Below are 12,398 nucleotides of genomic sequence, written 5' to 3'. Positions count from 1 at the left end.
TGGCTCCCAGTGACTGTGCATCACTCCAGTTGTTTCTTTCAGAAATAGAAATCCGCAGTATATTTCTGCTGCCATAATGCGCTGCTTTTTTCCTGGCTGGTGTTTCTTCAGCATTAGCATATTGTGAATAATGTTGTTTGTAGCTCCCCTCGGCCTCAACTACCCGAGTGGTTGAGCACGTGTAGGGCAGTAAGCCTGTATAATTTAAGAAAGCGACACAGTGACCTAATTGAACCTGTTTAAAGGTTTAAAACATGAACGTGCACTTGGGAACATTTTTGACTCCAGCTTGTGTTAGGTGTATATGCCGCCTTGTAGATTATTTTAGTTTTATTTTAGGTAGTTATTTCAGATTATTTTAGCATGTGTGAGCTTGACTTCTCTTCCTTTCTTGCCTCCGCGTAGTTTTGACACGTGCAGGAAGTATCAGCCTCTCTTTGTTTTGCAGCCAAAGTGATCATCCATCAGACACTCAGCGTTTTAGAAGATATTGTAGAAAGTATCTCTGGAGAATCCACCAAGTCTCGGCAGATCTGTTATCAGTCGCTGCAAGAATCCGTGCAGGTCTCACTAGCCCTCTTCCCAGCTTTCATTCATCAGTCAGGTATAACCATAGGACAGGCTTTAATGCTGTGAGTAGCTTTATGCCCTGCTGATAACATCCAAAGTCGTCATCAGAGAATCGTGGTGGTGTGAAGTGTGCGGGCTTGTTTGTGCCTAAGTGTAATGTCAGTCTGGGCTTCCGGGTGGGCTGGGCTGGGCTGAATCAGAAAGGGAGATCTTCTCTGCCGGCCAGGATACAGGCATGGAAGTTTGTCGCACTTCCAGATGATGGAGATGCCTTGTGTTGCGTTCAGCAGTGAATCAGGAACGGAGCTGATCCTGAGCACAAAAAAAACCCCAATTTAAAATACCTCGTCTGGCTATTTTTGCTGTTTACATTCTCTCCAGAAGCTTGAGGACAAAGCGGAGTAGATTTCATCAGATGAGGTCAAACGACCTCAATGTGCCCTTGTGGCCAAGAAGGCCAATGGCATCCTGGGGGGCATCAAGAAGAGAGTGGCCAGCAGGTGGAGGGAGGTCATCCTCCCCCTCTGCTCTGCCCTGGGGAGGCCACACCTGGAGTGCTGGGTCCAGTTCTGGGCTCCCCGGTTCAAGAAGGACAGGGAGCTGCTGGAGAGGGGACAGCAAAGGGCTACCAAGATGCTGACAGGACTGGAACATCTCTCTGATGAAGAAAGGCTGAGGGATTTGGGTCTCTTCAGTCTGGAAAAAAGACAGCTGAGGGGGGATCTTATCAACGCTTATAAACACTTAAAGGGTGGGTGTCAGGAGGATGGGGCCCTTTTCAGTGGCGCCCAGTGACAGGACAAGGGGTAACGGGCACAAACTTGAGCATAGGAAGTTCCACCTAACCATGAGGAGGAACTTCTTTACTGTGAGGGTGGCAGAGCCCTGGCACAGGCTGCCGAGAGAGGTGGTGGAGTCTCCATCTCTGGAGACATTCCAAACCCGCCTGGACGCGTTCCTGTGCCACCTGCTCTGGGTGACCCTGCTCTGGCAGGGGGTTGGACTGGGTGATCTCCAGAGGTCCCTTCCAACCCTACCATTCTTTGTTTCTGTGACATGGGGGACTTTTTCCCCCTGTAAAAGCAAGGCTGCTGAGACGTAACCAGGACTGTTGCTTGACGATCTTGTGGCCAATATCACATCAGGGTAGCTCGAATGCCCGGGACTACAGCAGCTTCTCTTACGAAGAGCAAGGCGTTCCCGGAAAACTTTTGGAGCTAGGTGGGATTTTCTCAGTGAAGCAGGCGTGGGGGAGGCAAACCAAAGTTGAAACACAGAGGGGATCCAAGACAGCAAGCTGATGCTGTGACTCCAGTGAACTGTTGTTTTCGGAACAGGCTAGCAGCCTCGTGCAGTTGCTATGTATTGGCTATAAAAGGCTGTATGAAGGAGGAGTTGAGCAGCGTCAGCTTACCGTGGTTATTCAATTAAGCGTGTTGGGACTGATGAAGAATTAGCTACAGTGCTGATCAGGTAACTGCATAACCACGTGCTGAAGACAACTTCTGAAGTCAGAAGGGTCTCTTCAGTTCCTGCCAAAAAAAAAAAAAAAAAAAGAAAATAAAGAGGAGCTGGATCGTCTCCTGGCCATCCCGAGCTGTGTAGCTGTTTTGGATTTCCTTGTGTTTCCTGTTAACCCTGTACGAGCAGCGAGCAACTGGAGATCGGCCCAGCCCATCGCCAGGGCTTTGTTCAAGCACTCTGTGTAGGCAGACCAGGCTAAGGGCCTTGCTGGTAGTATTTTATTTGCTCGGCGTTGTTTGGTGCTGGCTGTATTTATCATCCCTGGTGGCTTTCGGAAATGGATGAACAATCTTTAAGCTTGTTAAGCTAAAGAACAGTCTTTAACTTCTAAATACCAGCTGTTGGCTTCGGTTTCTAATAGCAACCCTGCTGCCAAATTTCCAAGAGTAAATGGGGTTCCCTGTACAGGAGGAGCAAATCTCATATAAAAGACTTTATTGATGCCCTTGAGTGTTACCTTAACTTGTTCCTTTTGCTTTCCTGTTCCTATCTTAGATGTGACGGATGAGATGCTGAGCTTCTTCCTCACTCTGTTTCAAGGACTGAGGGTGCAGATGGGAGTGCCTTTCACCGAGCAGATCATACAGACCTTCCTAAACATGTTCACCAGGTATTGTCCCACACTGGTCGCTTCTTTCTTATCCCTCGGCATGATTTATCTTAGTAAGCTGCTCACACAACAGGCCCCTAAAGAGCGTAGTGTTTCCAACCCCTTGTGTCCAGACTTTTTTCATGTTCCAGGGCTAAATCTAAGGAAAAGCCTTCAGGTCTGAAGTCACCCAGCCCACGCACATCAATCAGACAGACCATCGTGCAATTTCAGCTCTCCCATGGGCTTTCTGGAAGCGCGTGATACTGAACCAGACTCTTGCATTGCCTATTAACTCCTACCCAAGATCTGAGGGTGCCCCAACTACCATTCAGGCTTTTGTTCAGGAGTGGGGGTGGTGTCTGTCAATCCTCAGTCAAAACCTAGCTCCCTTTTGTGACTTAATATACTTGGTCTGTATTAGTTGAGCAAGTTTAGAGGCACTACCTCCTCTCCTTTAAATTAAGTAACCCTGGAGATCTCTGGGAAGGTTCCTATGCAATGACTTTGTTTTTTGTCGTAGAGAGCAGTTGGCAGAGAGCATCCTCCATGAGGGCAGCACTGGCTGTCGGGTGGTGGAGAAGTTTCTGAAAATTCTGCAAGTGGTGGTACAAGAGCCAGGCCAAGTATTCAAGCCTTTTCTACCCAGCGTCATCTCACTGTGCATGGAGCAGGTCTACCCCATCATTGCAGAGGTAGGACTGTCCTTGGGCGAGGCGCAGGCAGGGGAGACAGGGAGGGAAGGCATTGCTGCTTTTTGTTTTCCAAGAGCTGTAAATGTCAGCCCCTGGGCAGGGAAAACTGGGTGGCTGGGCAGTGGGAATTGGAAGCGGTCAGGAATTGTCAAGAGAGGCTAAAAATACAGATGTGCTCAAAGCAGGAGGTAAAACTCAAAACTCGGTGATGTGTTCTTAGCCTGACCCAACAGTTGCCTAGTTTGGTGCCTTCCTTAGCAGAAAATGCTTTGATGCTGTGGTACATTGGCAACAAAGCTCTGCCCTGGGTGGCCACCTGACAGGGTGCTCCTAGAGTGGGATCCAGGGGCTGAGCGGGATTCCGGCGCACGAGCCTGCTTTGAGTTTGTTTGTTCTCCTCTCCTCCTAGCGCTCATCTCCTGATGTGAAAGCGGAGTTGTTCGAGCTGCTTTTCCGGGTCCTCCACCACAATTGGCGATACTTCTTCAAATCTAGTGTGTTGGCTAGTGTCCAAAGAGGAGTAGGAGAAGAGCAGATGGAGAACGAAGCGCAGTTCAGTGCCATTATGCAGGTAACTCAGCCTCCAGAACCCTTTCTGCAACGGAGCGTATGCTACCGGTGTCGGTGCCTTCAGCGCGTGGCTGATGGGGATTAGACCATGTCTTGAGCGAGGTCTTGCCTTCAGGAGCTATGGAAAAATCAAAGCGCTGGTGGAGTGGTCTTTGCTGATGTGCTCGCAAGGCACGGTGCCTCACTGAGACGGGGAGCAAGCAGTGAGGAAGGAATGTTAATTCCTTTCCATGTCCCATCCTGCATCTGGACCTAAAAATATATTGCTGACGCTGACCCATTTACTTTCTGTTACAAGTGTTGTGGCTAACACTGGGACAAATCGTCAGTGCAGGAAAGTTTTCCTGAGACTGAGGTGTCTTTTGGACTTGTTCGGTGCTGTACCATGGGATCGGGTAGAGAAGGGTCAGTGGGGTAATCTCCTATATAGGCCTGGGGAATAGAGAAGGCAAAGGCAGCATGCCAGGGCATATATGGAGCCAGCAAAGTTTTAATCCCAACAGACTGTATTCCACGTGGTACTTAAGTCAGAGCTGGCCAAACGAGTTCCCGTGCGGTTCATAGATGTAAGAACTGTCCCCAAAAGAGGCAGCGCAACTCCAACGAAAATGAGAAAAAAAAAAAAAAATAATAATGTGTTATCAGAGTAGCTGGTGTGGGGCCCTTCACCTCCAGCCCTGGTCGGTGTAAACAACAGCACGTTTGCACCATGCCCTGCAACCTCAGAGTGTAGGGCTTGTCCTCCGAGGGCGGTGGACGCCGGAGCGAAGGGCCACGTGCTTAGACTTCAGGCGGCAGGGCTTTTTGCAGAGCCGCCCCGTTGTGGAGCGCTTCTCCCTGGGTCCCTTCTGAGCCGGGAGTGAAGAGGGAGCTCTTGCGCTGGCATAAAGCGTGCCGGTGTTTCTCTCTGGCCTTTCCTAATCGTAACGTTTTTCGATGTGAGTGAGGCCCAGGCAGGTCCATGCAGGGCTGTCCAAACATCTCAGTCTCTCCTGATGCTCGGTCTCTTGTTTTTTTCTTTAAATGCTCTCCGTTGCGAGAGCAGCCCGTGTTTTGTGTTGAGGGTATGACTACTTTGTGTGCTGGTTTCCACAGATCCGAGTCCAGAACTGGCTCAGTCTTGAAGGGACCTGGGCCTTTTTTGTCCCTCTAACAATAAATGGCTGATGTGGGGGAATAAATTCCTCTGTTCATGATGCCTTGGAGCAGCAGCTGGTAACATTCTGCTGCCTGCCTCTGTACGGAGCGTAGCAGATCTGCCTGCCTCATCTGTACAGTGTTCCAGAGGAGCTCAGGGTGTAAAAGGTGTTTTGTCACGACGTCTGTGCAGGCCCACCAGACTAGTTCAGCAGAGTCCATCAAATTTTGTTCCTGGGGCTCTTTCCTCCTTCTGTAACGGCCAGGTCAACCTCCCAGCTCTAACTTCTTTCAAATTTAGTGCAGTAACACGTTAAACACGTCTGCCAGTCACCTTGGTCTCTTGACTTAGATTGAGAACAAGACCCACGTGCGTGTTCTGGTTTCGTTCGTGCTCGCTGTGCTGCCTTAGGTAGCGTCCCTGGGAAACAGCCGAATCCTTCAGGAGCAAGCTGCCTGCCAGGGCAGCTGTGCTCGGCATCTGCGTTCCTCCAGCTTGGCCCGCCTGCTCCCAACAGACCCAGCCTAGCAACTGTTCCGCGAGGATACGAGCGTGTTTCCACCAGAGTTCCTGCATTCCCCTTGGTCTGGCAGCAGTGCGGTTGACTTAAACAACCGCCTCTCTTAGCAGTTTGCCACACCGAGAAGCAACAGAGGCTCCCAGGGGTTTGTCAGGGTGAAAATGATGATGTTCTGCCTGGCAGGTCTGATACTCATTGGAATGTCAGTCCCCTTCCTTCAGTTCTGCTTTGTTCGTAGGCATTTGGCCAGTCCTTCCTGCAACCCGACATTCACCTGTTCAAGCAGAATCTCTTCTACTTGGAGACGCTGAACACCAAGCAGAAGCTCTACCACAAGGTGGGTCCTAGCTGACCAGTGCACGCTCTGTGCATGGTGACAGGTGGGTGCTCCTCTGAGACTTGTTTTCAAACTGCTCAGAAGCTGAAGGTCAGGATCTGGGGACTTTTATGCCACAGCTTTTTGGTTGGTCGCTGTGGTCCTAATGGACGTGTTGTTGGTCAGAGTGGCGTTACCACCTCCCTGAGGCTGCTGCAGCGGGCGCGGGAAAGATCCCAACTCAATCAGTCAAAGCAAAGCCTTGATGTGTGTGCCCTCCTGGGGCAAGGAGGGAAGGCAAAGAGCATTCACAGCGACAGGGCAATTTGCCTGAGGAAGCAGAGAAATTAGGATCACCGGAGGGACAGCGGCCCAGTCCCTCCACCACTCTCACCTAGGTCAGCCGCAGGGTATCTGTTGCTCACAGCCAGTCACTGCCAGGCGGTTGTCCATCGCTGTCGTGCAGGACTCATCCTCCAGACCCTCTCATTTAGACTTGTTAGCTGCTGTCGTGAAGGATTAGAGTGGGAATCCAGGGTCTTGCCCTTCTGGTTAGCCTGTGAAAGCAGAGCTTTCGGGTTAGCGTCTGCGGTCACAACTGAAGGACAGCCCATGGTGTGAACAGCTGCGTTTTGCAGATTCCCTGCCTTCCAGGAGCCCTGTGCAGGGCTAAAACTGGCTGGAGTTCGAATGGGACTTGATGCTGTTTGCTTAAATGCCAGGTGCTTAAAACTTGGGTCAGAGACATGATGTAAGTGTGGCCAAACTCACTGTTAACTTTAAAGCTGATATTAATCTAGCTTATTGCGGCCATTCGTGATCTTGGCTTGGCTTGGCAAACTACCTCTGTGCTCACAAGAGCTTGCAGGAGCTGCTGGTGTGGAAGTGGCCCTGTGCAGCCGCGCTGACGTGCCTGGTCTGACCGCGATGGGTCGGTATTTCTGAGGCACCGTGCTGGCTGCTGCGGTCCCTCTTGTGGGAGGATCGCTGGTGTGAAGACGCCTAACTGTGTGCTTCTCTCACCGTGCAGAAGATCTTCCGGACGACCATGCTGTTCCAGTTTGTGAACGTGCTACTTCAGGTGCTTGTCCACAAGTCGCACGACCTGTTGCAGGAGGAGATCGGCATTGCCACCTACAACATGGCCTCAGTGGACTTTGACGGCTTCTACTCAGCCTTTCTCCCCGAGTTCCTGGCCAGTTGTGATGGTGTGGACTCAAACCAGAAGAACGTGCTGGGGAGGAATTTCAAAATGGACAGGGTAAGAGGGGGAAATGCTGCAGCAGAGTGCCAGAATTCCCGGGACACGTGGAGTTTTTCTCCTAGAATGCGCTCGCAGGCAGCCCCAAGCCTCTCAGGGCGGTGTTTAGAGGCAGTTACCTCTTTTGTCGCAAACCCTTCCGTACTCAGCAATGCCGAGCCAAGGGTTTTTCACTGTCAGTAGCAGAACTGCCATCTCATCTCTCTCAGGCTGCTGAATGCTGGGGGGGTTAGGGAATATGTTTCCTGGAGGAAGTTTTCATAAGGGTAGACTGACATTTTCTAGAGTGGGACACTCGGATCCTTGCCAAAATCTCGCTCCAGCTGCCAGCCAGATGTTTGAGGGTTACAGTGGAGATGACAGAGGAGTAGCTGCAATGGCTCGCGATTCTTTCAAACTCCTCATATGAGTGTGGAGCAAATGGGGGGGTCTGTAACCTCCCTGTGGAACGTCAAGGCAGTGCAGCAGGTTGTGGCTTCCATCTGCTGAAGCTCACCTGTCCTCACGTGGGAGGTGGAGGGGATTTGGAACCAAGGGTGAGGGGAGGAAAGGAGCCTTGGGAGAGTCACTGGACTCTAGAAGGCAATCACTCTTCAGGAAAACTGACCTTTGTTACGGGGAACGTGGCGCCCAGGAGCCTTGGCAGGAAAGCGGTGAGCAGTTGCTGCTGCAGATGGCCGTGTTGTGACCATTTGTGATGTGCCTGACTGCACGCCGAGGAGTCAGAGCCGTGAGCAGAGCCCAGCTCTCTGTAGCCAACCCAGCGTGGGGCAGCTCTGGGGCCATCTCTGCTCCCTGGGCTACAGAAACTGGTGTTTCCTGGGCTCAGACTCTGGAGAAAGGGGTCTGTTGTTCCCGTGTATGAAAATACACGTGGGGCGTTTGGCCCCCGCGGTTCCTTTCCGTTCTCCGCTGTGCGACAGGGCTGGTAGGTGTTGCTCCGTTTGCAGTACAACGTGGTGTTTGATCTTTTCCAGGACCTGCCATCGTTTACCCAGAATGTGCACAGACTGGTGAATGACCTGCGTTACTACAGACTCTGCAATGACAGTTTGCCCCCTGGAACTGTGAAGCTATAGTTACTGCACTGGACTCGTGTTTTGATCACTGTAGGGAACGGATCCGTGTTTTCCTTTTGCCACCACCTTCTCTCCTCCCCGGTTTTGTCAGTACTGCAGGACGCCGTGTCTTGCACGTGGGCACATCTTGGATTCACTCACCACGCTTCCTTTTTATTTTTTTTTTTATTTTATTTTTTTTTTCCTTTCCCAACCCAAAGGGCCCCCAGCTGGAGTCAGCACTGGCTGCAAGGATGTGTCTTAACGCCCAACCGCAGGGCATCTCAGCTGTCTGCAAAAGTCCACTCGCTGGGGTTTTGTTCTACTAACGTAGCACTTTTGTTGCGTCCGGAGATTTCTGTGGACTTGTCTCGAGAGATCATGTGCGTGTCGAACGTGAGGCAGAAGCGCCAAAGACTACTTCAGACATTCGTACCTTCGTGTCATTCCACCTTCCTGCCCCTGCCCAGCTCTCGGAGGAGGAGACTCGTGATGTTGGGACTGTTTTGGCACTTCTGTCACTCCCTTTGTTTTTAAATTGCCTTGAAAACCTCCCTGCTGTTTGTGGGGATTAGAGACTTTTTTGGGTTGTTTTGTTGTTTTTTTTTTTTTTTTAAAAAAAGTTTTCTCATCATTCCATTGTGATACTAAAACAACATGCTTAATGGAAATAAAGTGCTTACTTTGTTGTTTTAAATAACTTGTTTCAGTTTCCTTGTAGGCCTGGCTGTCACCGAGCCGTTCTACTCCGTGAAAATGCGTTTTGTGACGCAGGCAGCGATCTGCAACCCTTCCCCGTGATCAGGCAAGACCCCGTCGTTCCCTGTACTGGGCCTGGGGTGCAGAAATGCCTTGTCCGGGCTCCCAGAAAATCCAGCGGCTCCTGAAGGGTGCTGTGCTAGACCGGTGCTGGCTTCTTTCTCCACTCTCCCTTCGTTGTCTTTTCCACCTCTGTTCCCTGCTGTTTTCTGTTAGCCGTTGTGGCGATCTGTTTATTCCCTCCAGCAGTCTGTTGTCCGCATTGACCGAGAGCTGCCCGCAGGAAGAAAATCTCCGAACGCTCACCGTGTTGCACCATAGGAGACCTGAGCCGAAGGCCAGCCCCTGGCCAGAATGAGCCCATAGTGGCATCTGGGCATAAGGTTACAATCCCAGTCAGACAAGACCAGATGTTGTGGGGTTGTGAATCGCTAATTATGCAGCTGGGAAGGATTTTGCGCCGAAATGTCTAGTCCGATAGCTACTAGAGAGCATTAAATCAGTCTTAATTCTCTGTGGTTACAAGGGCGGCCGCACTAAGGGCTGCCCGGTGGCATCAGGAGCTGTGGCTGTGAAGGGAGCGAGCCTGGAGGAGGTGTTAAGGTTCGTGTGGGTTCTCCCGTGGACATTCACCGGCACAGACTTGGAGTGAGATGGCTGCACGTGGACAGCTGGGAGGTGTCGGGGTGAGATGGAGCGTGGGGAGCGCTTGCTCCACAGTTCTTCTAGTGACGGTTTTGTAAAAAAACAACACCCTGCGACGCGCATGTTTGCCGTTTGGAGATAACGCACGCTGTTTGGATAACCTGTGGACAGACGCAGCCTTGCATCCAGGCTGGCGGAACTGGGAGCAGTTTGATGTTTGAGCTTCATGCCCTGCGAGTGAGAGGCTCGAGTTGGAAGTTGGACGTGAACTGGAGTCCAGCCCGCCAAGGACATGCCTCACCAGTACAATCCTGGCCACTGAGGGCTGTGAACCGCTGACTGCAGAGGTCACGGGTGCGTGAAGACCAGCGAGAAGGTGGGTGATGATCTACCACCAGACTGCAGAGCTCCGACGTCCCCGGGGAGTGAAAGGCACCCCTCTCCCTGCAAGCCAGAGCCCGCACCAGGAGCGCGTGGAGCAGAGCAGCCGGCTCTGGAGTAACCGAGCCTGCGCTTCAAACTTGGACTCCTCCTTTTTTTCCTGGTGGTTACTAGGTGTATGAAGATGCGGTGCAGGCTCCAAACATGCCCACGGAGCCTCTCCCTCCTCCTGAGCTGCCACCCTAGTACCTCACAGCAGTTCTTCCCTGCTCCGAGCCGCAGCAGGGGACAGTGGTAGCCATCTGCCACCTCCTCCAACCCAGCACCCTGGCTGTGGCATCCTTTGGAGGTGGACTAAGGGGACGCCATCTGCCACGGCCACAGCTCTCTTCCCGGCGTGGCTGTCTGGGCTGGTGGCGCTTCTGTTTCTTGCGACACGTTTGGTTGACAGAGGGTGAAAGTCCACGTTTTTCGTGGTGTTTTGTTTTTTTTTTTTCCCTTGGTGCTGAGCAGCTGGTCAAGGGCAGCGGCTGGAAGGTGGCCAAAGCCCAGGCTGGAACCTGCCAGCCCTTGGGGCTAAGAGCTGGTTGTCCTTTGCCAGCCGTCACCCAAAGGGCAGCACCGGCCCTCTGGGCGAGCAGGGCAGCAGGTAAATATCGAAGGGCACCCGATTTCTGTGTACGTGCCTAAATCTTCCCTACCGAAACCCTTTCCTCTGTACCATCGGACACGGGAGAGGGGCCTTTTCCCACCTCGAGCCTTCTGTTTTTTGTGGGTGGCACCAGCTTCTGGCCAGCAAAAAGTCCGTTTGGGAAGACCTGGTGGTCTCTCCGCCCATGGGGAAGCCACGTCGGGTGCTTTTGTAGCCATGCTGAGCCCAGCAGGCCCTTGCAGGAGGGGAGTGTTCCCCCCAGGCTGTGGCTAGTGGTAGCCCCAGCCCCCCACTGCCCACACTTTGGGGGGTGAGGAAGGAGACGGGGGGATGGAGGAGCCAAATGCGTGTTGGAGCCAGGCTCAAGTCCAGCCTCCCCGCCCCCCTCCCAGCCCTGTTACTGTTCCTCAACTCATCGTTCGAATTATCACAGGTCTAGAAACCGGGCTCCGAGGGATCAGGATTTTTCCGTGAACTTGCAGATATTTTAATAGCAATATTTGCGTCAAGCTGTTCTCTCAAGAAGCGTCTTGGGAGTTCAGAAGCTCGATAAAGAGCGATTTGCTTTTGGGGCTTTCCATACGAGCCAGCCCCCAGGGACCTGCCTGCAGGGGTGCCCCTGCCCTTGGGAGCAGCAGAGCTCCCTCCCCCATTTAATTCCCCCCCGAAGGAACGCTCCGGTCTGAGCAGGAGCGCTGCTGTGTGGGGGAGCATCCCTCTCTCCTTTGCAGGGCTCTGCCCATCCCCGCTTCACAAACTCCCCCTCCTTTCCGCCTCCTTCGACACAGCCCGGGGTGACAGGTACCTCTGTCCCTGTCCCCTCTGCCTGCTCGGGGCTCGTCCCCCTCCCTGCTCCCCACAGCCTTGGGTGATGCAGGGAGCACGGGGGCTCCTGCCTGGGCCGTGCTGCAGGTGAGCAGGGCAGGGGCAGCCTCTGCCACTCCCCCTAAGGGTCTTGCACCCCTTTCCCAGCACCCACTCATGTCCCAGTGGAGGGCACCCCAGCTCAGGCTGACCCAGGCTCTCTCCTTGCCTGGACCATCAGGGGCAAAGCACAAAATAGATCTGGGTTTTGGGAGGGTGCAGGTCTCCCCTGGGTCACCCAGAGGATGGGTGCAGGGCTTGGGGCTCAACCCCACCAAAAGAAAGGGCTCGCTCCATGCCCAGGGATGCTTCATGTTGGTATGTCCCATGCTGGGGTGCTCCATACTGGGAATGCTTCATGCTGGGAGGATGCTCTGTGCCAAGGATGCTTCGTGCTGGGAGGATACTCTGTATGGGATACTAGGGATGCCACATACCTGGGCTGCTCTGTACCAGCGATGCTCCCTTACAGGGATGCTCCACACTAGGGATACCCCATACCAGAGTGGTCCATACCTGGGATGCTCCGAGCCAGGATGATGCTCCCTGTACCTGGGATGCTCTGTGCCCTGAGGATGCTCCACGCCGGCAGGATGCTCTGTACCGGAGTGGTCCTGGTACAGGATACTAGGGATGCCCCGTACCGGGGATCATCCGTATCCAGGATGCTCAGTGCTGGGAGGATGCCCCGTACTGGGATGCTCTGTACCAGGGATGCTCCACGCTGGGGATGGTCTCTACCGGGGACCCTCCATATCTGGGATGCTCCGTGTCGGGAGGATGTCCCGTACCGGGATGCTCCGTGCAGGCGCGGCGGCCGCCCGGTCCCGGCGGCTGCTTTAAGGGGAGGGACGGA

The 12,398-nt window shown here is 53.1% G+C and overlaps 1 protein-coding gene and 1 long non-coding RNA gene across 3 annotated transcripts in view; one reads left to right on the top strand and one right to left on the bottom strand.

Annotated features, from left to right (window-relative positions):
- Window positions 1-8,960, top strand: part of XPO6 (exportin 6) — a 59,331-nt gene extending 50,371 nt beyond the window's left edge. The window contains exons 18-24 of one of the 2 annotated variants that reach the window (XM_063343611.1): window positions 449-604; window positions 2,590-2,704; window positions 3,207-3,378; window positions 3,788-3,949; window positions 5,845-5,943; window positions 6,953-7,183; window positions 8,161-8,960. In XM_063343611.1, the coding sequence (XP_063199681.1) occupies window positions 449-604; window positions 2,590-2,704; window positions 3,207-3,378; window positions 3,788-3,949; window positions 5,845-5,943; window positions 6,953-7,183; window positions 8,161-8,262 (1,037 nt within the window). In that variant the 3' untranslated portion in view covers window positions 8,263-8,960. The remainder of the gene's footprint in view (window positions 1-448; window positions 605-2,589; window positions 2,705-3,206; window positions 3,379-3,787; window positions 3,950-5,844; window positions 5,944-6,952; window positions 7,184-8,160) is intronic. The other variant, XM_063343610.1, reaches the window with a different exon arrangement.
- Window positions 616-12,397, bottom strand: LOC134519441 (uncharacterized). The gene is made up of 3 exons (XR_010072219.1): window positions 12,059-12,397; window positions 1,985-2,102; window positions 616-882 (listed from the first exon to the last, which is right to left on the bottom strand). It is a non-coding gene; the product is annotated as an uncharacterized LOC134519441 (long non-coding RNA).
- Window position 12,398: the final 1 nt, after the last annotated feature.

The sequence above is a fragment of the Chroicocephalus ridibundus genome, chromosome 8 (genome assembly GCF_963924245.1).
Source record: "Chroicocephalus ridibundus chromosome 8, bChrRid1.1, whole genome shotgun sequence".
NCBI lineage: Eukaryota > Metazoa > Chordata > Aves > Charadriiformes > Laridae > Chroicocephalus > Chroicocephalus ridibundus.
This window is presented reverse-complemented; position numbering and strand designations above follow the sequence as displayed.